This window comes from Macaca fascicularis, chromosome 14 (assembly GCF_037993035.2).
Source record: "Macaca fascicularis isolate 582-1 chromosome 14, T2T-MFA8v1.1".
Lineage (NCBI taxonomy): Eukaryota > Metazoa > Chordata > Mammalia > Primates > Cercopithecidae > Macaca > Macaca fascicularis.
Window position 1 is genome coordinate 77092891 of NC_088388.1, and position 24615 is coordinate 77117505.

At 53.3% G+C, this 24615-nt stretch overlaps 1 protein-coding gene across 6 annotated transcripts; it reads left to right on the plus strand.

Moving 5' to 3' along the window:
- The first annotated feature begins 74 nt into the window (after nucleotides 1-74).
- On the plus strand, nucleotides 75-24567 carry USP35 (ubiquitin specific peptidase 35). 6 transcript variants are annotated; one of them, XM_065529614.2, is made up of 12 exons: nucleotides 75-332; nucleotides 4828-5197; nucleotides 7211-7893; nucleotides 8903-9035; nucleotides 10585-10714; nucleotides 11120-11221; nucleotides 11561-11719; nucleotides 16035-16228; nucleotides 17785-17878; nucleotides 19064-19170; nucleotides 19628-20918; nucleotides 23500-24567. In XM_065529614.2, exons 3-12 carry the CDS (start codon nucleotides 7221-7223, stop codon nucleotides 23665-23667), a joined length of 3051 nt encoding a protein of 1016 aa, XP_065385686.1. In that variant the 5' UTR covers nucleotides 75-332; nucleotides 4828-5197; nucleotides 7211-7220; the 3' UTR covers nucleotides 23668-24567. The 6 variants fall into 6 exon arrangements, with proteins under 6 accessions (XP_065385686.1, XP_073870982.1, XP_005579250.2 ...); XM_074014881.1 differs by lacking the exon at nucleotides 4828-5197 and adding an exon at nucleotides 9512-9681; XM_005579193.5 differs by lacking the exon at nucleotides 4828-5197.
- Nucleotides 24568-24615: the final 48 nt, after the last annotated feature.

Here is a 24615-nt window from a genome sequence, read left to right on the forward strand (position 1 = left end):
CGGTCAGAGTGGCAGCTCGCGGGGTGGCCCTCGCTCCGGCTCCGCCCCATTTACAGCACCTCGCCCCTCCCCACGCTTCGTCCCGCAGCCCCGGGGCCGCGCCGCACAGTCGGGCTCCCTGGGTGCATAGAGCCTTGTGCCAGGCAGGGTGGGAAGACTGGATTTTGCAGTGGAAGCAGCATCTCTTCCATCTGGGACCTGGCTGAGGGCGTCCCCACCCTGGGGGGAGCAGAGGACCAGCCCTGACCTAGCCGGGCCCAGCCCTGTCCTGCCCGGCCGGAGCGCCCCGCCCAGCAGCCGGCTCTGCGGCAGGGCCCACCCGGGTCCGGGAGGTAAGGGGGTTGGGGGCGTGTGTCTGGCTTTGGGGGGCGGTGTCTGCACACAGGCGTTTCGAGAACCCTGGACTTGCGAGCCCAGGGCTGGGATTCGGGAGATGTGGGTGCATCCTGGGCCTCACTGTGTGACCTTGGGCGAGTAGCTACTCCTCTCTGGGCATTAACCCCCTCCTTCTCCTATTGTATGTCGAAGTGATCCTGCTCCCTCCCCTTTCAGGTAAGAGGACATTCGCACCCAGGACCCAGTCCATTCGCTCGCTGGCTTTTCGTGGGGCCCTCCAGCTCAAGCGTGGGCTGGGCGGGGGTGCGCTGGAGGGAGGCAGGTGGCCGAGCTGGGGCACAAACTGGGGGGCCCGAGGCCACCATTGTTTGGAATGGGTTTTTCCTATTCTCAGCATGCTGGGCCCTGGGATACCCTCCCCCAGCCCCGCTTACGGCTCTGGCCCTTGCAAACCCGAGACCCTGATGTGTCAGTTTGGTGCACTTCTTCCAGAAAGCTTGGGGTGGAGTGCGGCCCTCACAGGTTTGTGAGGGGTGGCCCCGCAGGGATAGGTGTGTGTGGTGGGTTCCTGAGGAGGAAGAGCTGTTCCTGCTTTCTTCCCTTGTCTCTCCTCCTTATCCTTTAAGGAAGAGCAGTTGCTTTTTACCAGTGAAACCCTTTTTTCTTTTTCTTTTTTTTCCAGGAGACAGTTTGGTGGCCCAGACATGGGCCTCCCAGAGTAGGGTGAAGCACTTCTTCCCAGGGTTGCCTTGGGTAGAAGTTCAGTTAAAAAATACCTAGAGAGATGCTGCCATTCAGACACCTGAGGGGCCAGAGATGGAGGGCACCACCTAGTGTCGGGAGGGGCAGCCTGGTACCCCCAGGCAGCTCTGGCTCCCAGGGGAGTCAAAGGAGGGAGGCTGGCCGCGAGGGTCAGAGAGGGGAGAAAATGAGCTCCTCAGCTCTTAGGTGCTGAGCAGGGGCTGGGAGGGGCTGCTCTGACCTGGAGCAGGGAGAGGTGGAGTAACGCCATGAAGCCTTCTTTTCAGGTCCTAGGAGATACCGTGAGCTTTTGACCTGAAGGCTAACCAGGAACAGATTTTTTTTTTTTTTTTTGGGTTTTGTTTTTTTTATTTTGTGCTTTTTCTTTTGCTTTGGTGGTTTGAATGATTTCTAGAATGGCTAAAGCCTCAGTCCAGTCCAGTGACCTCTGTAGGGGCTTTCTTGGCTGATGTTTAAGATTTTCAGGGTTTTTGATATGCAAGACCAGGTCTGGGCAAAGGAGGGTGCGGTGACTGGACCAAAGTTTAGGCCAGTTTCTGGAAGGTACTTTTCTGGTCACATCCTTGGTTTTCTCTCATCTTGCTGTCACATGTCTCACATGAGTCGCTTGATGCACCTTCACTGACACCTCAGTCCTTGGTTCTACACTGGGCACTGGGCTCAGAGACAGGGATTGGACCTCTGCCAAGGGAGGTCCCAGCGTGGTGGGAGACAGACGTGGATTCCAGTTACACTACAGAGGGATGAGGATAGCTAAGAGGGCCTTGGAGGCCAGAACTTTAGACACTTGAATTGTGGAGGGAAAAAGAAAGGCTTCCCAGAGGAGAGGGCATGTGACCTGGGCATTGAAGGGTGAGTCAGAATTTTTCAGGAGAGAAGAGGGAGAGGCCCTTTTTCAGTAGAGAGGACATTGTGCAAAGTAGCAGTCAGGAAAAAGCCCCCTGCCCCAATGTCTGCAGAGTCTCCACTGAACAATGTCGCTTGAGTTCACCTCCATCCCTGCCCCACATCAGCTGAGTGTCACAGAAAGGGCTTGCATGTCCGGCTCAGGAGTTTGGACCTTATTCTGGGTCCAAGGGGCTGGATAGTGTTGAGAGTTCTGAGCAGGGGCATGGGCGGAATGGTGCTTACCGTGTAATAAACTCCATCTGATGATGCTGCACGGTGGGTTGGAGAGACCGAGGAGGGATGATGAAGCCTGAGCGGGGGCCCAGGGCGTGGCATTGGGGCTGAGCATTGGAGTTGTGTACACACACACACACACACACACACACACACTGGGTGCTTTGGGGTGATGGAGATAAGTCAGGCTTCACTATGCAGGAGCAGAGATCAGTCAACAATCAGCAGAGACGCTGAGGGTCATCTGAGAGGAACAGGTGAAGGGATCTGGGCCTTTTGGCGGAGGGATTGGGATTTTCCTGAGTGCTCACTGCGTGCTGTGGTGTGTGCTGGTGTTGCTGGGACCCCCCTCAGGCTGTCATGCCGGTAGGGCGAGGGGTATGAGGCAAGGGCTTGGGAGGAGCAGCAGCGCTGGCTGGGAAAGGCTAAGGGGTGGGCAGGTAGTCGCCTTCTATTTGGGCATTCCAAGGATCAGAGGTGAAAGAACACCTACCTCCATGGTGGCTGGGCTAGACTCGAAGCCTGGACTCTGTTCTCCAGGACACATGCCTCTGTTGGAGGTTGGATTGAGTGAGGGGATTGGGAGATGGGTTAGGAGGCCACTGCACTAGTCCAGGCAAGAAGTCAAGGGACTGATCCTGTGTGGGGCTGGGAACACCGAGGCGGCAGCGAGGGCTGATGGAGGAAGTGCCTTGGAGAATCAGCGGGATCAGCAGTGCGTGTCTCCTTGTCTCCTTTCCCTGACAGTGTCTGTGTCTCCCGTCAGTGCCAGGTGGCCCAAAAATAGACTCATGACTGCCCGGCCCTCATCTTTTTTATACCTTGTCTCAACCCTGTGAATGGCAGGCTTGGAATAGTCCCCATTTTCCAGATGAGAAGGCTAAGAAGCTGGGCAGGGACTCGCCCAAGGTCACCTGATGACTTTGAAGCAGAAAACCTGTGTCTTATGCTTTTCATGCAGGCTCTCCTGGGGGACGATACGGCTGCTGTTTGCTGCTGTGGTTGGTGCGGGGCAGCTGTCTCTTGAGTCAGAGCCAGCATGGACAGGCCATCTCCCCACCTGGGGCTTAGCAGGCTAATCCAGCCCTCCTGAGGGAGGCAGAGTGCAGGTTCTAATCCTGCCTTGCCAAGGCCATGTTCCTCTACCTCTCTGAGCCTCACTTTCCCCATTCCTGCCAGTGGGATAGCTGGCCTTGTCCTGCCTTCCCTGGCCTGATGGGGCCAGGTGAGGTGCAAGCCTCTAAAACCCTTTTGTGTGAGTGCATCCAAGATATTGAGTGGGTTTGCTGGTGACCATGGTGACAGCTGTCCTCAGACTGCCTGCGTGGGAGTTGGGGCAGGTGGGCAGGGCTTGCGTGCTGTGGCCAGGCTACAGACTGAGCAGAGGCTGCTGGCTGGCCTTGGAGATCAGAGCTCTCATGGAGCAGCTCTATTTGAACTGTCAGCTGCCAGCCTTATGTGGTATTAGGTAGAACAACATGAAATTGCCAACATTTGATCATTCAGTTTTATGTGGTTCAGTCTAATATCATTTGTCCCCATTTTACAGAAGAGAGGCTCATGGATATGATTACTGAGGGTCACACAGTGAGTCAGGGCTAGAATGTAGGACTCCTCATTCCTAGTCTGATATTCTTTCCACTCTTTCTGGTACTCTTTCTACTACCAGAGTCTTCCCTGTCCCCAGAACTCCATTTCTGCCTGCCCCTGTGCCCTCTTGCTTCACACATGATGCCAGTGCCTCATGGATTAGGGTTTCTTCTTGGCTGCCTGAGTGCCAGGATTTCTTGGCATCCTGGGTTGAAAGCATATGAAATCCACTAGCCGTCCCAGGGGTCTGGGAGGATGGACTGTGTGTGTGAGAGAGGTTGGCCACAGCAACTGCCTTGTCACAGGCACTGTCTAGAAAGGGGACCAGGGCTGACGGGAGAGTTAAAAAAATTTTCTTTTTTTTTTTTTTTCTTTTGAAACAGGAACTCACTTTGTCATCCAGGCTGGAGTGCAGTGGCGTGATCTCAGCTCACTGCAGCCTTCACCTCCCAAGTTCAAGTGATCCTCCTATCTCAGCCCCAACTAGCTGGGACTGCAGGTGTGAGACACTGTGCCTGGCTAATTGATGTAATTTTTTTTTTTTTTTTTTTTTTTGGGTAGAGACGGGGTTTTGCCACGTTGCCCAGGCTGGTCTCAACCTCCTGAGCTCAAGCCGTCCGCCCACCTCGGCCTCCCAGAGTGCTAAGATTACAGGTATGAGCCACTCTGCCCAGCTGGGAGACCAGTTTTTAAAGATACTTTATAGGCCTTTTCAGATTATGCCTTGCAGGGGCACCCTTACAAACATTTCGGCCTCCCCCATCAGACTGGAAGCTCCTTCAAGGCAAGGACTTTGCTTCTAAAGCAACAGGAGTTGACATTTTCTGAGAACCTCCTTGTGCCCAGCTCAGAGAGCCTAGGTAACCTTTATGGGAACCAGAATGTATCCCAGATGAGCCGCATTCAAAGAGTCAAAACAAAACAACAGAATTGAACACATCATTTCCCTCATTTCCTCATTCAGGAAGCTTAGGACAGACCCTAAACTTTTTTTTTTTTCTTTTTTTTTTTTTTGAGACACGGTCTCACTCTGTCGCTTAGGCTGGAGTGCAGTGGCACGATCTTGCCTTACTTCAGCTTTGACCTCCTGGGCTCGCCACCACCCCTAGCTGGTGTTGAACTCTTGGGCTCAAGTGATCTGCCTGCCTTGGCCTCCCAAAGTGCTGGGACTACAGGCGTGAGCCACTGCGCCCGGCTGCATCTGAACTTGTAGCAGGTGCCCAGGTGCTTCTGAGGCATCCAGGCCAGGATTTGGGAACCACTGATCTCTGCCATGGCTACAACCTCTAACCAACAGCGAACTCTTCAGAGGCACACACTCTTGGCATGAGAGATGCTAGCCAAGACTAATAAGCCCTGGTCCTTTTCTGGTGGAGCTCACAGCCTGGTAAGAGAGACAGATATTTAAACAAATGGGCCCTTTGCATCCTAACACGTGCAGCAATGGAGGTTAGGTCACAGCTGAGAACTAGAACAGAGCAGGGAGCTCACTGGGCCTAGTACATAGTTAGGGTTCCAGAATATCTGTGATTCTGAATAAAACTTTTCAGTTTATTATCCAGGAAATTTAAGGCTTGTCCACACTCTAGCTCCAGTTCTCAGGCATAAGAGTAGTTTTTACTGAGCCCATAAGTTTAAACACCTACTATATGCTGAGTCTTATATCAGGTCCTGCCTAGATTGGGGTTATACATCGAAGCAAAGAAATGGTTCTGCCCTCCAGGAGAGGCATTAAGTGTTAGATGTTAAGAGAGCAAGCTGTGCTCATGTGAACCTGCATGAGAGGGCTCAAAGTGGATTGGTATGGGACAAAGGCTTCAGGAAACAGGCCAGATGGAGAAGGGCAGAAGGAAGGCTGTTATGGCTCAGAGGAGTGAGGTAGAGATAACTCACACTGCACCCTGCATTTTTTGCTCATCCAGCAAATGCATGTGTGCTGTGCACTGTGCTAGGTGCTGGGGATACTGTGGTGAACAAAACCTGAAGTTGCCCTCAGGAACCTTATACAGCATTGGAGGGGAGGCTGACCCCAATCAAGAAATCATGACAAGTACTACCAAGGAGAAGGACAAGATGTTCTAATTTTTAATAAGAGAGATTGACCCAGGCAGGGAGATCAGGCAAGGCTTCCTTGACGAAGTGACTTTCAGCTGAGGTCTGCAGGGGGAGGGAAGAGCATCCACAAAGGCCCAGGGACAGAGGGCACACGGTGAGCCAAGGGTGGCAGGCTGGTGTGGGCTGAGGCAGGCAGAGCCCTAGGTGTGCAGGGCTGGAGCGCGGAGACGAGATGCCCCGCTTTGGTGGAAGGGACTGGGACCCACACCACGCCAGTACTAACTGATTCCAGCTGTAATGGAAGAGGCCACAGGTGATTGTAGGAATCAAGGGAGGGGGATGGATTCCCGCCTGGAGGACCAGGGCTGTTCTCACTGAGGACAGGTGCTTTAGATAGGCTTTGAAGGAAAAGACGCTTGCTTGGTTGTGTGACAGCATGGTGGTCGTGGGGGGCTCAGGAGATAAGGACGTGTCAGGCAGAAGGTGCAGCACACACATGAAGTGGAGTCTAGCCGAGGGGTAGGGCACTGGGGAGGGAGCAGGGAGTTGAGGCAGAAAGGAGGAGTGCGAGGGATTCTGGGACCTCTGTCTGTTCTCCCTTAGGGCCTCTTGCCCTTTCTCCACAGAGGTGTGATTTTTTTGTGTCCGCCCCATCTCATCTTCCCGGTGGGCATGACTTGGCTGAGACTCTGGACAGCAGCTTCTAGATCCCGCTCCTACCTGCCCTGAGAGTGGACAGGGTCACCAGGGAGGCCTGGGGAGAGAGGGGCAAAGGGGTAAGGATGGGGAGGGGGCTCACGTAACTTTGTGCGATTAAAGGTGCTTAGCAACCATATCTTCAAGTCCCTGGGGTTAATTTATTTTGAGACAGGGCCTCTGTTGCTTAGGCTGAAGTGCAGTGGGATGATCGCCACTCGCTGCAGCCTTGAACTCCCAGGCCGAAGTGAGCCTCCCACTTCAGCCTCCAGAGTAGCTGGGATTACATGTGTGCGTCACCACTCCTGGGTAGTTTGTATTTTTTGTAGAGACGGGCCTCGCTGTTGCTTAGGCTGGTCTTGAACTCCTGGGCTCAAGGGATTCTGCTGCCTGGGCCTCCCACAGTGCTGGGATTACAGGTGTGAGCCATCACGCAGGCCCCTGGCGTTTATTATGTGCCAAGTGTTGTGCTTTACTTCATCAGGATAGCTTGCAGTGAAATGACGTCCTTGCCCCATTTCACAGATGAGAAACCTGAGGCCCAGAAAGTTTGAGTTGCTTGCCCTAAGTCTCAGCACTTGGGGACTGCACCGGGAACTCTTGAGCCCCGCGGTTGTCGGGCTGTGACCTTGCTCCCTGTCCTCCGCAGAGCGGGCGCCATGGACAAGATCTTGGAGGCGGTGGTGACGTCGTCATACCCGGTCAGCGTGAAGCAGGGGCTGGTTCGGCGCGTGCTGGAGGCGGCGCGGCAGCCTCTGGAGCGTGAGCAGTGCCTGGCGCTGCTGGCGCTGGGCGCGCGCCTCTATGTGGGCGGCGCCGAGGAGCTACCGCGCCGCGTGGGCTGCCAGCTGCTGCACGTGGCCGGCCGCCACCACCCCGACGTCTTCGCAGAGTTCTTCAGCGCGCGCCGCGTGCTGCGCCTGCTGCAGGGTGGCGCCGGCCCCCCGGGCCCCCGCGCGCTCGCCTGCGTGCAGCTGGGTCTGCAGCTGCTGCCCGAGGGGCCCGCGGCCGACGAGGTGTTCGCGCTGCTGCGGCGAGAGGTGCTGCGCACCGTGTGCGAGCGCCCGGGGCCCGCGGCCTGCGCGCAGGTGGCACGGCTGCTGGCGCGCCACCCGCGCTGTGTGCCCGACGGCCCCCACCGCCTACTCTTCTGTCAGCAACTGGTGCGTTGCCTCGGCCGCTTCCGCTGCCCAGCCGAGGGCGAGGAGGGCGCCGTGGAGTTCCTGGAGCAGGCCCAGCAGGTGAGCGGGCTCCTGGCGCAGCTGTGGCGCGCACAGCCCGCCGCCATCCTTCCCTGCCTCAAAGAGCTGTTCGCGGTCATCTCCTGCACAGGTGCGTGTGCGGCCGGGGCAGGAGCGCGGGCACGTCGAGGTCCTGGGTGGGCGCTTGGGCAGGTGGCTGTACGTGCGGATCTCTGCATGCGGGCGCCCATGTGGCCCGAGTGTGCCAGGGGCGAATGCTCAGGTGGAGGACTGCAGCCTGTCTTCATGTAGGTGGCACAACTATCTAGAACACTTGCTGTGGGTCCTCTCCCGCAGTAGGTGTTGGAAATGTAGGGAGGAGCACGCTGGTGTGAGAAGGTCACGGGTCAGTCTGGCTAGAGGGAGGAACAGGAAGTTGAGCAAACCACAGGATTTGGGGCGGGGGAGCGGGCGTCATTATGGCCTTCGGGTTAGGTGAGTTTGATAGAAGCTATCACTTTAGAGCCAGGAATTGACAGATTGGTGGCACCTGGCAGCAGGGGCAAGGTTCCCTGGGCAGGCAGAGGTGAGGGTCCGGAGAGGTGATGGAGTCTGCTGTGCAGACTCGGAAACGTAAAATCTTGATCCTCCCTTGACAACCGTGGAACTTAGACTACAGTGCAAGTGAGTGAAAGCAGATGTGTGCCTTCCCTGATGATGAGGCTCTCCAGGGGAAGGGAAGGGAATGCACCTGGCTGGGTGAAGAACTGAGGACAGTAGACTTCGAGAAGGAAATGCTCTTTCCCATCTAGGGCTCTGTGCGGCTCCACTTGGAGTATCTCCTTTCTCCAGTCCACACAGCCCTCCCACCTTCTCTAGCCCCAGCGTTTCCCCTTCTAAAGGCCTTGCCCTTACACCCACTGTTGATCAGTGCTTGTCTGTGCCCAGCACAGGAATAGCCTCAAGGCTGTGCTAGTGAAGGTTTGTTGAGTGAGTTTAGGTGGAACCAGAGACTTTGCTTGCTATAGGAGAGGAGGTGGCCTCTGCTGTGCTCTTCGCAGAGGCCCAGCCTGGTTCGTTGGCTGCTGCAGGGCATGGTGTGCTGGGGGAAGGGAGGAGGCCTGCCTCCCTGCTGAGCTCAGCCCTGTCCCCTGTTCCAGAGGAGGAGCCACCATCTAGCGCCTTGGCCAGCGTGGTCCAGCACCTCCCATTGGAGCTCATGGATGGTGTTGTCCGGAACCTCAGCAATGATGACAGTGTGACGGACTCGCAGATGCTGACTGCCATCAGCAGGTGGGACGCTGAGGCTGAGCCATGGTCAGGGCTGGGGCCCCTCCCTCTCTTCCTCTCAGAAGCCCCTTCTCCTGGGTGGGACACTGGGCTAGATTTGGAGTCAGAGGGCCCAGGGCCTCATGCATGTTCCATCATCCATCCTTTCTTGAGCCCTGCTCTATGCCTTGCCTGGGGCTGGATGTGGGGAATACAGAGAGCCTGGCCTGGTGATGATGCTGTCAGGCCAGGTACCAGCAGTGTGACCCTGGACATGCCAATGAGCTTTCAGCCTCAGTTTCCCCCTCTGTAAAAGCAGAAGTGGGTGGTGGCATAAGAAGCTGTCAGGCGTCCTTGGGGTTGGGTAAGAAGTTGAGAGTGCTTCATGAGGTGCTTTCTGAGTGGGGCAGACATGAGAAGCAGAGTTTGGGTGCTGTTCCGCTCACAGAGTCCTTGCATATCCCCCACCTCATCTGAACGTCCTCCTCCCTGTGATCTAGACGCACCTGCCTGTCCAGTTGTCCCAGAATATGCCGCCTCCCCTCCTCCCTGCAGGCCTTTGCCTATGCAGACCCCGTCCACCTGGCATGCCTCCCTCTGCCATTCTTTCCATCCCGTGTGCAGATCCACCGTCTCCGTAGGGCCTTCCTGGATTCCTTGCCTTTAGTGGGTAAGAGTGTGGGCTCTCAAGGTAAGTTGCTAGAGGTCAAATCCCGCCTCTACCACTTCTTGCCTGTGTGACTTTGGACAAGTTACTCAACCTCTCTGTTTGAGTTTCCTCAACTGTAAAATGGAGTATAACCAAACCCATCATCTAGGGTTGTTGTGAGGATTAAACTGAGTAAAACAAGAGAATACACGTAATGTGCCTAGAACTGTGCTGTGGGAGCCGCCGTTATCATCGTTGTTGTGACTTTGCTGTCACGGTTCTGTCTCTCTCTAGCACAGTCCACTGAGTCTAGGCTGTTTTCCTGAGCTCTGACAGCATGGCAGCTGTGCGCTCAGCCCGCACAGGCAGGCTGTGTTGTGGGGTCCAGAGGGGCTGATACATGTAAAACTGATGGAATGTCCTGCTCAATGGTGAATACGACCTAAGTGTTAGCTGCTGTTATCTCCTTTAATCCATACAAGAACCCTCTGAGGGAGGTATTATCCCCATTTTACAGAGGAAGAAACTGAGGCCCAGAGCCGGGAAGTGGCTTGCTCTGGGTCACACAGCAAGAGCTTGCTTCTGGAAACCAGAGCTTCTGGCCCAGGAGCACTGCCCTTCCAGGCAGAAGCAGCTGAAAGCCTTGTTCTGGCACTGCAACCAGCGTGGAGGGGCGAGGCTTGGGGTGCCGAGAGGGCCTGGCTCCCTTCCTGATGGGCTGGGGGCCTCAGTGTCTGGCAGGTGGCTATGCTGAGCTCATGCTTTTCCCAGCCGTGTGTGGTTCAGCCCACAGACCCCGGGGCTGCCCTTTCCAGGCGTGAGTCAATGTGGGAATGCAGGACATTACGGCTGGCCCCTGGACTGTCCTCACCCCAGCATTTTGAGTGTCCCTCGTCCCTGTGTCACTGTCACTCCCCTCACCAGGATGATTGACTGGGTGTCCTGGCCCCTGGGGAAGAACATTGACAAGTGGATCATTGCACTGCTGAAGGGCCTGGCTGCTGTTAAGAAGTTCAGCATCTTGATCGAGGTTTCGCTCACCAAAATTGAGAAGGTTGGTGCCCCGTCCTAGCCCAGACTTACAGCCTTTTGCACTAGGCTCTTGCCAGGGGCGGTGCAGGTCTCGGAGGGCAGAGCATCGGGCCTCCCCACCAAGCTCGCTGTGTGACCTGGGCGAATTCACTGCCCCTCTCTGGGCCTCAGATTCTCCCCATTAGTTTCCCTGACTGCTCATCCAAGTATGTGTGTCTGACTTTTGGTCTGTCCATGCATTCCTCAGAAATCTATCTTGCTGTCCATCTTGCCATCTGTCTGTCCATCTGGGTCTGTGAGCACCTCAGTGTTTATCCCTCTGCGTGGGTTTGAACTCGGGTGTCTCTGAGCCCCCTCTCAGGCCTGTGATTGCACTTGGCCTCGGCAGCTCGGGCCTGGGGACTCCTGACCAAGGCCTCTCTTCTAGGTTTTCTCTAAGCTGCTGTACCCCATCGTCCGGGGAGCTGCCCTGTCTGTGCTCAAGTACATGCTCCTGACCTTCCAGCACTCCCACGAAGCCTTCCACCTGGTAAGGGCCCTGCCTGCTGCCCCTGGGCTCTTGGTGCAGGTCACTTGGCTGAGGCCGAACAGCTGAGGCGTGGGCTCTGGCCTCCCTTTGGCTGTGGGGAGAGGAGTAGTCATCCTATTTTGCAGATGAAGAAACTGAGGCAGGGTGTCTTAGATCATATGTCTGGGAAAAGGAGTCGCCTGCCTGCAGAGTTGAGAGCCCCATCTGGGTCAGGGGACAGTGGTCAGGTGGGCAAGCCTCCCTACCTCAGAGAGTGCTGCGTGCTGTCAGCAGGGACCACAGCCCCGTGTCTCCGGTGGGCGGGTTGGTGCTGAGCCTGACCCAGCTCTGCTCCCACAGCTCCTCCCTCACATCCCCCGCATGGTGGCCTCTCTGGTCAAGGAGGACTCGAACTCGGGGACCAGCTGCCTGGAGCAGCTGTCAGAGCTGGTCCACTGCATGGTGTTCCGGTTCCCGGGCTTCCCAGATCTGTATGAGCCTGTCATGGAGGCCATCAAGGTGAGTGACGGTCCCCTACTTGGGCCTCGCCCCACTCTGACAAAGGTGCCAGTGTGGGCCTTCCTGTGGGCCATACCACAGCTTGGTGGCAGTCCCCGTCACCTCCCCAGGTCCATCATGTGCCTCAAGCACACTGAGCCACTCACGTTCCCCAAGTGCCCGGGCTGCCTTATGGCTGCTCTGAGCTTTTGCACGCACGGTGCTCTCTAACCGTAAACCCTTCTCTGTCACTGTAGTGTGGACATTAAAACACTTTCTCTTCCTCTGCTCTACCTGGACAGCTCCTACTTACCTTGTAAGTCTCTGTTCTAGTGTTACTTCCCTCAGGATGCCTTCCCTGATCACTGGCAGTACTCCGCTGCCCTCCACCAGGCTGGACTCGGGCCTCGCTGGGCTCCCACAGTCTTGGTACATCCTGCTGTCACATGTTGTCACTGTCTGCCTCCCTTGCCAGACTGTGAGCACTCCAGACCAGGGATAATTTACAATTGTTCACATGACTTTACTGATGTCCTGCTCTGCACCAAGCCCAGGCTGGGAACTGGGGGCACGGGCGTGAAGCAAACGGAGTCTCCTCCATTGAGGGGATCGCAGCCTAGTGAGGGTGACAGACTTGGATACAAGAAACTCTGGTCGGAGCAGCTTTTGAAAATGTCTACAAGGTTTGGCTTGAGAGCAGCCAGAAACCAGAGGAAGGAAAGATCTCCAGTTACAGAAGACAGATGAGGCCTCATTAAGCTGGGCTTGACAGGTTGCTAGGATCTGACAATGACTGACATCTGTGGCTACTGCTACACTTGACAGTGTTTTCCTGTATGTTATGTCTTCTGATGCTCGCAAGAAACCTACAAAGAAGATATGGTTCATTTCAATCTCATAGATGAGGAAAGGGAGACTTGCAGGTTTGGTGACTTGTGCAAAGTCACGGAGGTAGTGAGACATGTAGCTGGAGTCTGGACGGCAGAGCCCTTCCCCATTGCCTGATAGAGAAGGCAGGTTGGGCGGGACGAAGGGGTCTAGGTAGGTGGCCCTTGCAGAACCTTTGATTTGACTTTCACATCTGCAGCACAGCAGACGAGATAACCTGAAAAGTGTCCTGCTACAAAACAGCTAGAAATGCTTGTTAAAATATAACCAACATCACTTTAAGTACATAGCTGAACTTGCAAGAAAGTAAGGGGGAGTCCCCAGGGGCCAAAAAGGAAGAGAGAACTGAATTCCAGAGTGGTAGGTGAGAAACGAGGCTCTTCCTCTGGGGTGAGGCAAGCGTGTGGGTGAGATGGCCAATCTCAGTCACAAAAGGGCTTGAGTTGGTAGGGACAGGAGGTGAGACTTAGGGCCTGTCCCCAGTAGGGAGTTAGCACTAAGAAGCCCACTAAAAGCCAGGACCCAAGAAAGGTTTTACCATTAGCAAAAGAATGGTCTGGGGCAAAATATGCACGTGGTTTTAAATAGACATCAGGGGAACTTTTCTGGCTTGTTCTGGGCTCTGGATTAGGAGAAAAATGTAATCAGTGGCCTTCTCTCGTGGATTTAGGGGTTCAAATTAATATCATTTTGGGGGTTGTGGCCCTTCCCCACGTTAAAAGTAGTCATAAACTTGTAGTACCCACGGGTAACCTGGTAGAAAGACATAAATCAAGCCATAAAGGTAAAGTTCTACTGAAAATTAGTTTGTAGTCCAAAAATGACAAAACACACAAAGGAACAATCCTGCATGAATGACAGTTGGTAGATGCAATAAACAAAACTTCTGCTATTTACTTAGATCTCAGTTTTTCAAACTAGACACGAGAAAGAACTTTTGATAATCAAAGCTGATCTCCAGTGGAAGGGGCTGCCACGATCGGCCATGAGCCCCGACAGTGGAGGCGGATAAGCGGACCTTGCTGTGTCAGGTGTGTTACCCAAGGGTTTCTACCTGGAAAGGGAGGTAGGAGGAAAGCTTGGAGATGCTGTGGCTGGGTCTGTTTCCTGCTAGATTGTGAGCTGCTGTGGGCAGGAACCCTGTGCTTTTGATCTTTGTGCCTAGTAGATGTTTGTGAGCGAATGAGTGGGATATTGTTCGAGCAGGACGGTAGTGTGGAGAATGCTGTAATGAAAGTGCAGGCAGAGAGGAGGGACCCTGCCCCGGGCACTGAGGAAAATCCATGATGAGTGAGATGCAGGCTTTGCACAACAGGGGCTCATAGATTGTCTGATCCAGGGGACGAGGGGAGTCTGCACATACCTGTACCAGTAGGGGCAGGGAGTTAGGCTTTGTAAGATGATACAGATACAGCCCTTCTCAAGGACCCTGTGCCTTGAGAAGATCCTGGAAAGCTTCATAGAGAGGGGATACAGGAGTTTGATCTTGCTGGATGGGGACTAGAAAAGGACACTGTGGATGCATCGGAGGGAGAGGCATGGAAGTGGGAACGTGTGAGGTTAGTTTGGTGGTAATGTGTGAGGGGAAGGGAGATGAGAAAAACCAGCAGAGCAGTGCCTTGAAAACTAGGTTGAGCCACTCGGCTAGATCTGGGCTTCTCGAACGTTTCCATCCAAGCACTTGATGTCAGAGAGGGGAACTCACCCAAAGCAGTCTGACATGAGCTCTGAGTTTCTCTACAACCTCACTTTCTCTCAAAGACTCAAGTATATATGTTGTAATTATAAACATGTTTTAATATTCCATGTTTTTCTTTGAATGTTAGAAAAGATGGCTTCACATTTGTTCTGTGGCTTTGAACACTCCTTCGTACGAGCCAGTTTGAGAGGCGAGGCAGCAAATTATAGGATTCTACTGCTTATAAAATTATTTTGCATGGGTTCTATGAGTACATCCTTTTGTACATATACCTTTGTAAATAAGCTCTGGAAAGTTCTCTGACTTAGGCAGATGTATCAGGTTATGGCAGTTTCTCTGGGAGCTGTGGTACTTGCCAAGGGAGCCATCACATGTCAGTTTCTAGTAACATTATTAGGTTCTTAAGTGATTTTGAAGTTTTTATTTTCTTGAGTATAAAGTTACCTTCTTTGGGAATAATGGCATTTGATTTTGTTCCTAGCATGGATATTTTTGCATCTTCTCTGTGTGTGCACAGATGTGTGGGGTTCTGTCTGCCTTTTTGCCTCCATGTGTTCATGTTGTGGGGTAGGGGGGCAGACAAGTAGGGCATTAGATAGGGCATCATGAAAACAAAAAGGAAGGGACGAAGAAGATACTGAGCCTGTATCTTATCTGTCTCCCCACTGGCATCTCCTTGGTGTGTGTGTGTGTTTTTAATCATCTGTGAGAAGTGACTGCTCTGATAAATTATCCAATAAATTATCTTGGGAGGTGAATGAGCAAAAGTGTTAAACCCCACTGGGTGGGCAAGACCTTTTGTGGGAGCCACAGGATGTGCACTAGGAAGACGAGGGCTTTGGATGCCGAGCTGTTTTGAAGCTCTGTGGAGCCTTGGACAAATCTAAGGTCTTGTGGCCAGGATCTGGAAATAAGATCAGGGCTAGAGGAACCGTTAGGAATGTTGCTGAAATCTAAGTAGCAGGACGTGGTGCTTGATGTTGCTCTTTGGAAGATACCTCTAGCATCATTAGAACTAGTGCTCGGTGGTATTCTTAGGTGCAGCTGTTTGATGTGACACAGATAATGAGTGGGAAGCATGCTGAGGACCAAGACGCATATCTCAGACCCCAGGGATGTGCCCACTGTCCTGACTGTGGGGTCAAGTTGTGGGGAGGTGACTCTTCTCTTGAAAGCTGATTCCGCAAATCTAAAAGTAAAAGGTGGAAATGGGCACATCATTGTGTGCCCGCACCATGAAAATGTAGGATGCCAAACTGACACAAGGTAGGCGTATCCTCACTTGACAGATGAGGAAACTGAATCAGAGAGCCTCACCACCACCAGACAGCTAGTGCGGACCGGAGTCAGGGCTGGCATTGGCATCCTGACATCACTGGGTTTGGCCTGTGGGCCAGGGTTGGCATTGCCTGAGCTCTTTTAAGAACATGCGTATTCTTCACTTACAGTCATCCTGGACTATTATTTTCTGTCTGAATCTTCATTTTTTCCATCTATAAAATGGGAATTATGCCACCTTAAGGCAGTCATGACCTGAAAGACCATGGAGGCAGCCCATATGTCAACTGAAGGGGTTTGGAAGCAGGGGACTGTTCACACACACCCCAGAACATCTGTGGGGTGGGGGGGGGGTGTGCCTGGGAGGTCACGGGGTTGGCTGTATCTGAGAAGGCCTCCCAGAAGAGGTGATATTTTTTTGAGCTGACCCTGGTGCCTACCATCCTGCCTGCCTGCTTATTCCCTCCTCAGGACCTCCACGTTCCCAATGAGGACCGCATCAAGCAGCTGCTAGGGCAGGATGCCTGGACTTCGCAGAAGAGCGAGCTGGCAGGCTTCTATCCCCGGCTCATGGCCAAGTCAGACACGGGCAAGATTGGTCTCATCAACCTGGGCAACACATGCTACGTCAACAGCATCCTTCAGGCCTTGTTCATGGCATCTGAGTAGGTGCTGCTTTGGAATTCCCTGTCTGCCCTTGCTTCTCTCCTCTGGGCTCCCTGATGACAGGTGGAAAGGTGTGGGGGGCGGGGGTTGGAGAGGGTGGGCCTTGCTTGCATTGCGGGCATGATTCCCTGAGGTCTGTGGGGACTGAGAGCCTCAGGCCATTGCCAAGGCAGTAGGTCAGGACTGAATGGGAACTGAAGAAGGGGCTTCAGGGGCTGGGCAGCACTGGGAAGGGGGTCTGCTCTGGACTGGCTGACATCACTGACTCTTCTCCTGGAGTCCATGGGGGTGGATTCAGTCTTCCAGAGTAGAACTCCCACCCATCCTGGTATTAGACATCTCTCTTTTAAAATGAAACCAACACAATCTTTATAGTCTATGGCCACCTATCTACCTATGGCTTACTTAAAAGATCAAAGTTTCAGCTTTGATTCAGTGAAAATAAGCTTTGATTCTGGCTTATCATATGTCCTCAAGTCAGTTTCTTCTCTCTCAGCGTCAGTTCAGTGGGAGGAGATTGGAGCTAATCTCCAAGGCTGCTGCACATTCTTCTCAAAATGCCTGGTGAAGGACTAGTTTTGTTTTTCTTTTCTAAATTCCAGTCTGCTGCAGAATATTACTTTGGTAAAATATAACAAAATGACTTACTAGAAAAACGGTCGCATGCTTGTATGGTCGTTGTGATGCTAAAATGCTACGTATGTTCCTAAGTGCTCACTCACCTTCTGACCTTACCTTGGACTGAGACCAGCCAGGTGGCCCACACTTTGCCTAGGGCGCTTCCGTGCAGCGGGCTGAGTTTGGAGAGTGCATGGGCAATATGCCCGGAGCTGCTTGTGAGATCAAGAAATAAGCTGCAGCCTGGGAATTGGCTTGTTCCATAGAATGTTCGTGTAGGGAGGGGAGCTGTCTCCTATAGGATCAGACCCTTCCCACTAGGAGCCAGTCCACCCATCCCTACAGGGTCCTCTTCTTTCAGCATATTCCTCACATTGACCTCTGTCTCCCTCATTGGAAGGCAGGGGAACAGCTTGAGGTGGCTCTAGGGGCAGGGGCCAGGGCCCTTACAGGAGCTGTAGGAGTCAATTGGAGGGCCCAGGTCAGAGCAGGGCCTGCTGCTCTGGAGGTGGATAAATGTCTTTCCCCAGGGAAGCAGCTAAGAAGGGAGTGCGAGGGGCTGCTGCGGCTGGGATGATATTGGCGCAGATCCTGTGGCATGTCCCAGCCCTAGAACCCTGGAACCACAGGACCTTAGGACATTTGAATCTTTGAGTCCTGAAGTTATGAGGTCTCAGAACTGGAAGGGGCTACAAGGGTCACCTTTGTACCCTTCATTGTCCAAAACATGTCTATTGTTGTGTTCCTGACCTCAGATACCCCAGCCTGAGTTGTTCACCTGCTCTTCCTCCCCAGTCCCTGGCCTCTGGCTCCATCCTGGGGTAGAAATATCTGTTCTGCCTTTGGCCTGGAGGCTCTGGGCTGCCTGTGACATGCATGACTAGAGACTCCTTGGGGGCCCACGGCTTACCTTGGGTGCCCCTGCTTTGTTTTGAAGCTTCAGACACTGTGTGCTCCGCTTGACTGAGAACAACTCACAGCCGCTGATGACCAAGCTGCAGTGGCTCTTTGGCTTCCTAGAGCACAGCCAGGTGAGTGTAGGGGGAGTCAGAACCGGGTGGAGAGGCAGCTCTGGTCAGGCCCTGACACGGACACCTTTCCCTTCCCCGGGACCTGCCTGCATCTGGCTGTCATCTCCCATGTCAGTAGCTGAGCCCCCAGCGGGCCTGGCATATGGAGCTAATTTAGTGCCCCCTTGGGGCAGGAGGAGGGCCCCCTTGAGCCCTGTCCCGTGTTGTGCTGCCCAATCTTCCCCCTTCAGCAATTCAGTCCATCGCATTATGGTGTTGCCATAGTCCATCTTATGCTGCTATAACCAAATACTTGAGACTTGGCGATTTATGAAGAAATTTATTTCTCAGTTTTGGAAGCTGGGAGGCCCAAGATCGAGGGGCTGTGTCTGGTGAGGGCCTTCTTGCTGCATTACAATGTGGTGGAAGGCATCACGGTGTGAGAGCATGCATGAGAAGGGAAAGCGGGGTGAACCCATCCTTTTATCAGGAACCTGCTCCTGTCTCAGTGTGCACCACTGGGGAAAGCAGATGGCCTGTGATAGGGAATTAATACATTCATGAGGGCAGAGTGCTCAGGACCTCCTCCCCTCTTGAAGGTCCCGCCTCTCAACACTGCTTCTCTGGGGACTATGTTTCCAACACATGCTTTTTGGAGGACACAGTCACACCACAGCATGTTGCTTCATTCTGCTGTCATTTTTGAGTACCCACATGGCCAGGCAGCCTGAGAGCTGTTGAGAGTACAGAGGTGAACAAAACAAACACCATCTCTGCCCTCATGGAGCCCAAAGCCCTTGGCCAGGGATTATACAAAGCTCTGTGTGGGGGCACAGAGATGAGTAGTCCCTCCCTGGCTCATGGAGGGAAGGGAAAGGTCAGTGAGGGAGGGTTGGGAAGACCACATGGAAGAGGCGGTGCTGTATCTGGGACTCATCTTGACCGGAGAGAATGGCAGTGAGCGGAGGCAGGGAGAGCAGATTCCTGGAGGCTCGTTCATCTCTGTGATCCCCATGCCCTGCTCAGAGGCATGGACATGTGGGCTGGGATGGGTCGGGGACAACAGAAAGTGGGGAGGACTTCATGGAGGAGGCCGGGAAGTTTGAGGCCGAGGGTATGAGGTAGACTGTCAGGCCTAACCTGTGCAGAGCTGGCTGGTGAGTGGCCTCCTGCTCCTGACCCTGCCTTTCACCTGCCCTGTCCTAGCGGCCTGCCATTTCCCCAGAGAACTTCCTTTCTGCATCCTGGACGCCCTGGTTCAGCCCTGGCACCCAGCAGGACTGCTCGGAGTATCTGAAGTACCTGCTGGATCGGTAAGGGGGCCAGGGCCACGCGAAGGCTCCAGGTCTAGAAGGTCCCTGGGGGCAAGCCCAGTACCTCTGAGCTGTGTTGCAGCTTCCGGGGAATAAGAGTGCTGCCTCGAACATGTGGAGGGCTTGGAGAAGGGGTGTGCTGGAAGGGCAGGGACTGAGTGTGAGGGAGATTTGGTAGATGCTGAACGGAAGTGACCTCTGGGAGGTCATCGTGTACATCTGCACACTGGGCCGTGCATCTTTGTCACTGCTATGGAAGCACGTTACATAGCTCCAGCAAGTCTTTATGTAGGGTGTGTGGGTGAGTCTAGCAAGCGTGCTGTGTGAGCACGTATGTGGATGTATGAGTGTTTGGTACGTGTGTGTGGCGGTTGGGGAAGATAGATGGGCATGGATAAGCTGAGTGCCCTGGAAGGGGACCCACATGTACATATAGAGACTCTGCTTCCTGCCCCAGGCTGCACGAAGAGGAGAAAACAGGCACAAGGATCTGCCAGAAACTCAAGCAGTCCAGCTCGCCCTCCCTGCCCGAGGAGCCGCCGGCCCCAAGTTCAACCTCTGTGGAGAAAATGTTTGGAGGCAAGATAGTGACTCGAATCTGCTGTCTCTGCTGCCTCAACGTCTCCTCCCGGGAGGAGGCCTTCACGGACCTCTCTCTCGCCTTTCCTCCTCCTGAGCGCTGTCGCCGCCGCCGCCTGGGCTCTGTGATGCGCCCTACAGGAGACATCACAGCCCAGGAGTTGCTCCCAACAGCCAGTGCACAGGGGCCAGGCAGGGTGGGTCCTCGGAGGCAAAGGAAACACTGCATCACAGGGGACACCCCTCCCACCAGCCTGGACATTGAAGGCCTGGACTCCAAGGAAGCTGGTGGGCAGAGCAGTCAGGAGGAAAAGGTAGAGAGGGATGAAGAAGGGAAGGAGGAGGGAACGGAGAAGGAAGAAGCGGGGGAGGAGGAGGAGGAAAGCACCAGAGGGGAGGAAGAGAGGGAGGAAGAGGAGGAGGTGGAAGAGAAGGTGGAGAAGGAGACAGAAAAGGAGGCTGAGCAGGAAAAGGAAGAAGACAGCCTGGGAGCGGGGAGCCACCTGGATGCTACCATCCCCTCTGGGGAGCAGATGTGTGGCTCTGAGGGCTCCCGCTCTGTCCTGGACCTGGTCAACTACTTCCTGTCCCCCGAGAAGCTGACAGCAGAAAACCGCTACTACTGCGAGTCGTGTGCCTCCTTGCAGGATGCCGAGAAGGTGGTGGAGCTGAGCCAAGGGCCGCGCTACCTCATCCTCACACTGCTGCGCTTCTCCTTTGACCTGCGCACCATGCGGCGCCGCAAGATCCTGGATGACGTCTCCATCCCCCTGCTGCTCCGCCTACCACTGGCTGGTGGCCGGGGCCAGGCCTATGACCTCTGCAGCGTTGTGGTACACTCTGGAGTGTCTTCGGAGAGTGGTCACTACTACTGCTATGCCCGCGAGGGCGCTGCCCGCCCTGCCCCTTCTCTGGGAACTGCCGATAGGCCAGAGCCCGAGAACCAGTGGTACCTGTTCAATGACACTCGGGTGTCCTTCTCTTCCTTCGAATCTGTCAGCAACGTCACCTCCTTCTTCCCCAAGGACACAGCCTATGTGCTCTTTTACCGGCAGCGGCCCAGGGAAGGGCCCGAGGCTGAGTCGGGCTCTTCTAGAGTCCGGACAGAGCCCACCCTGCACAAGGACTTGATGGAAGCCATTTCCAAAGACAACATTCTTTACCTACAGGTGAGCTGAGCCGTGGGGCCTTTGATCTGATCTGGTGGAGGGAGTTCAGTCCCATTACTGGCTTAGATAAGTCATTTCCCCTTTAAGTCTTTTTTTAAAAATCCCATTCATCCATTGCTCAGTGCTGGGCATATACTGGTGGCCCAGACAGACCTAACCCCTTACTTCAAAGTAACAGACACTGAATAATGAATGACACAGGTTTATTTTTTCTTTAAGTCCCAGGGTACATGTGCAGAATGTGCAGATTTGTTACTTAAAGGTGTGCCATGGTGGTTAGATGCACAGATCAACCCATCACCTAAGTATTAAGCCCTGTATCTGTTAGCTATTCTTCCTGAAGCCCTCCCTCCCCCGCCACCCCCAGCAGGCCCTCATGGGTGTTGTTCCCCTCCTACCCCCAGCAGGTGTCCGTGTCTTCTCATTGTTCAGCTCCCATTTACAAGAGCATGCGGTATTTGGTTTTCTGTTCCTGTGTTAATTTGCTGAGGATAATGGCTTCCAGCTCCATCCATGTCCCTGCAAAGGACGTGATCTCATTCCTTTTTATGGCTGCACAGTATTCCATGGTGTGTATGTGCCACATTGTCTTTATCCAGTCTATCACTGATGGGCATTTGGGTTGATTCCATGTCTTTACTATTGTGAAATGTGCTGCAGTGAACATACATGTTCATGTATCTTTATATTAGAATGACTTATATTCCTTTGGGTGTATACCCAGTAATGGGATTGCTGGGTCAAATGGTACTTCTGCCTCTAGGTCTTTGAGGAATTGGCCACACTGTCTTCCATGATAGCTGAATTAATTTACACTCCCACCAACAGTGTAAAGGCATTCCTATTTCTCTGCAACCTCACCAGCATCTGTTTCCTGACTTTTTAATAATCACTATTCTGGCTTACTTGAGATGGTATCTCATTGTGGTGTTGATTTGCATTTCTCTAATGGTCAGTGATGTGGAGTTTTTCTTTCATATGTTTGTTGGCCACATGAATGTCTTTTGAGAAGTGTTTGTTCATCATATCCTTTGCCCACTTTTTAATGGGGTTTTTTTTTTTTTTTGGACATTTAAGTTCCTTGTAGACTCTGGACATCAGACTTATGTCAGATGGGTAATTTGCAAAAATTTTCTCTCATTCTGTAGGTTGTCTGTTTACTCTGATGATAGTTTCTTGTGCTCTGTATAAGCTCTTTAGTTTAATTAGATCCCATTTGTCATATTTTTGCTTTTGTTGCAATTGCTTTTGGTGTTTTCATCATTAAATCTTGGCCTATACCCTGAATGGTATTGCCTAGATTTTCTTCTAGGGGTTTAATAGTTTTGGGTTTTACATTTAAGTCTTTAATCCATCTTGAGTGACTTTTTTGTATAAGGTGTAAGGGAGGGGGTCGAGTTTCAGTATTCTGCCTATGGCTAGCCAGTTCTTCCAGCACCATTTATTAAATAGGGAATCTTTCATCCATTGCTTGCTTTTGTCAGGTTTGTTGAAGATGGTTGTAGGTGTGGAGTCTTATTTCTGAGTTCTGTATTCTGTTCCATTGGTCTGTGTGTCTATTTCTGTACCAGTACTATGCTGTTTTGCTTACTGTAGCCTTGTATAGTTTGAAGTCAGGTAGGCATGAGGCCCATGAGGCCTCTGGTTTTGTTCTTTTTGCTTAGGATGGTCTTGGCTATATGGGCTTTTTGGCTCCATATGAATTTTTAAATATTTTCTAATTCTGTGCACGTGAATGGTAGTTTAATGGGAATAGCATTGAATCTGTTACATTGGGCCCTATGGCCATTTTCATGCTATTGAGTCTTCCTTTCTATGAGCATGGACTGTTGTTCCATGTGTGTCCTTCCTTCACTTCCCTTGTTAGTTGTATTCCTAGGTATTTTATTCTCTCTGTAGCAGTTGTGAATGGGAGTTTGTTCATGATTTGGCTCCCTGCTTGGTGGTGGTGTATAGGAATGCTAGCAATTTTTGCACAGTGGTTTTTGTATCCTGAGATTTGCTGAAGTTGCTTAACAGCTTAAGCAGCTCCTGGTCTGAGATGAGGTTTTCTAGATATAGAATCATGTTATCAATGCAGTTGTTTAATAAGTGTGCTGAAGGAGGAACACAGGGACCAGTTGAGTCTGAGGGGGAAGAGGATGCTTCTGGGAGGGTGTGTGTGTGTGTATGTGTGTGTGTGTGTCATGCTACCCACGTGGGCCTCCTATGTGCTATTTTACTGGCAGCGGCCCAGTGAGGGGCCTGAGGCGGGTTCTCCGGGACAGCTTCTGCCATGCTGTCCGGATGAAGGCAGGGTGGCGACAGGCTCTCCATGAGGCTGACCTCATGGCGGCAGGAGGATGCGTTTTCTCATAGGCAGAGCCCATTCCTCGTGATCACGAGGCCTGTAGACAGGTTCCCATGTGGTGTGATGTGACCACCCCAGGCATCCTACCACTGAGCTGCAATGTCTCTAGGAGCCCTGATTCCTTCCTCTGTGTCCAGTCCCTGGGGACCCAGAGATGACACTTAAAGGTGTGCTGGGTAGACTCTGGCTTCAGGGTGAGAATGCTAAGTTTCTTCTCATCTGTGTTCCCAGGAGCAGGAGAAGGAGGCCCGGAGCAGGGCGGCCTACATCTCTGCACTCCCCACATCTCCGCACTGGGGGAGGGGCTTTGATGAAGACAAGGATGAGGATGAAGGCTCTCCAGGGGGCTGCAATCCTGCAGGTGGTAATGGTGGTGACTTCCACAGACTGGTCTTCTGATGTGAACCTGCTGCCAACCCAACCCCTTCCCTCCAGGAGCCAGGTGGGGCCTGAAGGAGGCTGTGGAGGCAGGCTCAGTCCTGTAGTAGGCCTGATGGTACAGCTCATGGCACCTTAGTCCTCAGCCTGATGAAGGATACACAGAGACTCTCAGATACGGAAGTGAGACCTAAGTCCCTCTCACAGGGGATCAGTCCCATTAAGATTTTACACCCAAGTGTCCTGGTTAACTTGAAGCAGCTGAGATGGGCACACGCGGGTCTTTGCCTCCCCCTCCCTCCCCAGCAGCCTCCCCATGCTGGAAGAGCTGATGTTCAGGAAACAGGGCTGAACCTCAGCTCTAATGTTTTGACATCAAGTACTATTTTCCTTCTGACTGCTCTACAGTATAAAGCACAGCAGGATCCAAGCCTTGCACAAAGAAGGGGGCAGTGGTACCTCTGGCTGTCCTCTTGTTTCTCATATGGGGGTACCTGCACTGTCTGTACCTTTCTGAGAAGATCAGGTGGGAAGCAGCAGGGCCCCGGATCAGAGACCGAGAACTGCCCCCTGACCAAGCACCACTGCATGGTGGTGGGCCTAGTTCCTCATAGCAGGAGGCCTTTGCCCCCACATCCCCTCCACCCCAGCCTGCCTCAGTGCCTGAGAAGCCACCACTTGCATCCCCCTCTCCTGGTTAAGGTAGAGTCCTTATTTTACTGCAGAGGTGTTCCATGTTCCTCGTGAAGTGTGGTCTCTTCTGAGGAAGCTAGTGGGCTCCTCTGATCAGTTGGCCTTTGTAGCTGTGAGAGCAGCCACCTGCAGGTTGGGTGAAGTGCCCGGACACTGCTGTAGCCCCTTCTAACTGAAGAGAAGACACCCATGTTCTTAAATAAATAAAACTAGGTTCTCTGAAGCCTAGCAAGAGATCGTTCTTCCTTGGTCTCAGGGGCTGTGATAGCCGCTGGA

Bases quoted from the DNA above. Each gene is read 5' to 3' on its own strand.
- USP35 (XM_065529614.2), top strand. From the start codon at position 7,221: ATGGACAAGATCTTGGAGGCGGTGGTGACGTCGTCATACCCGGTCAGC. The intron at 7,894-8,902 runs GTGCGTGTGCGG...CCCCTGTTCCAG, and splicing joins CGCGGTCATCTCCTGCACAG to AGGAGGAGCCACCATCTAGC. The intron at 11,222-11,560 runs GTAAGGGCCCTG...CTGCTCCCACAG, and splicing joins CCCACGAAGCCTTCCACCTG to CTCCTCCCTCACATCCCCCG.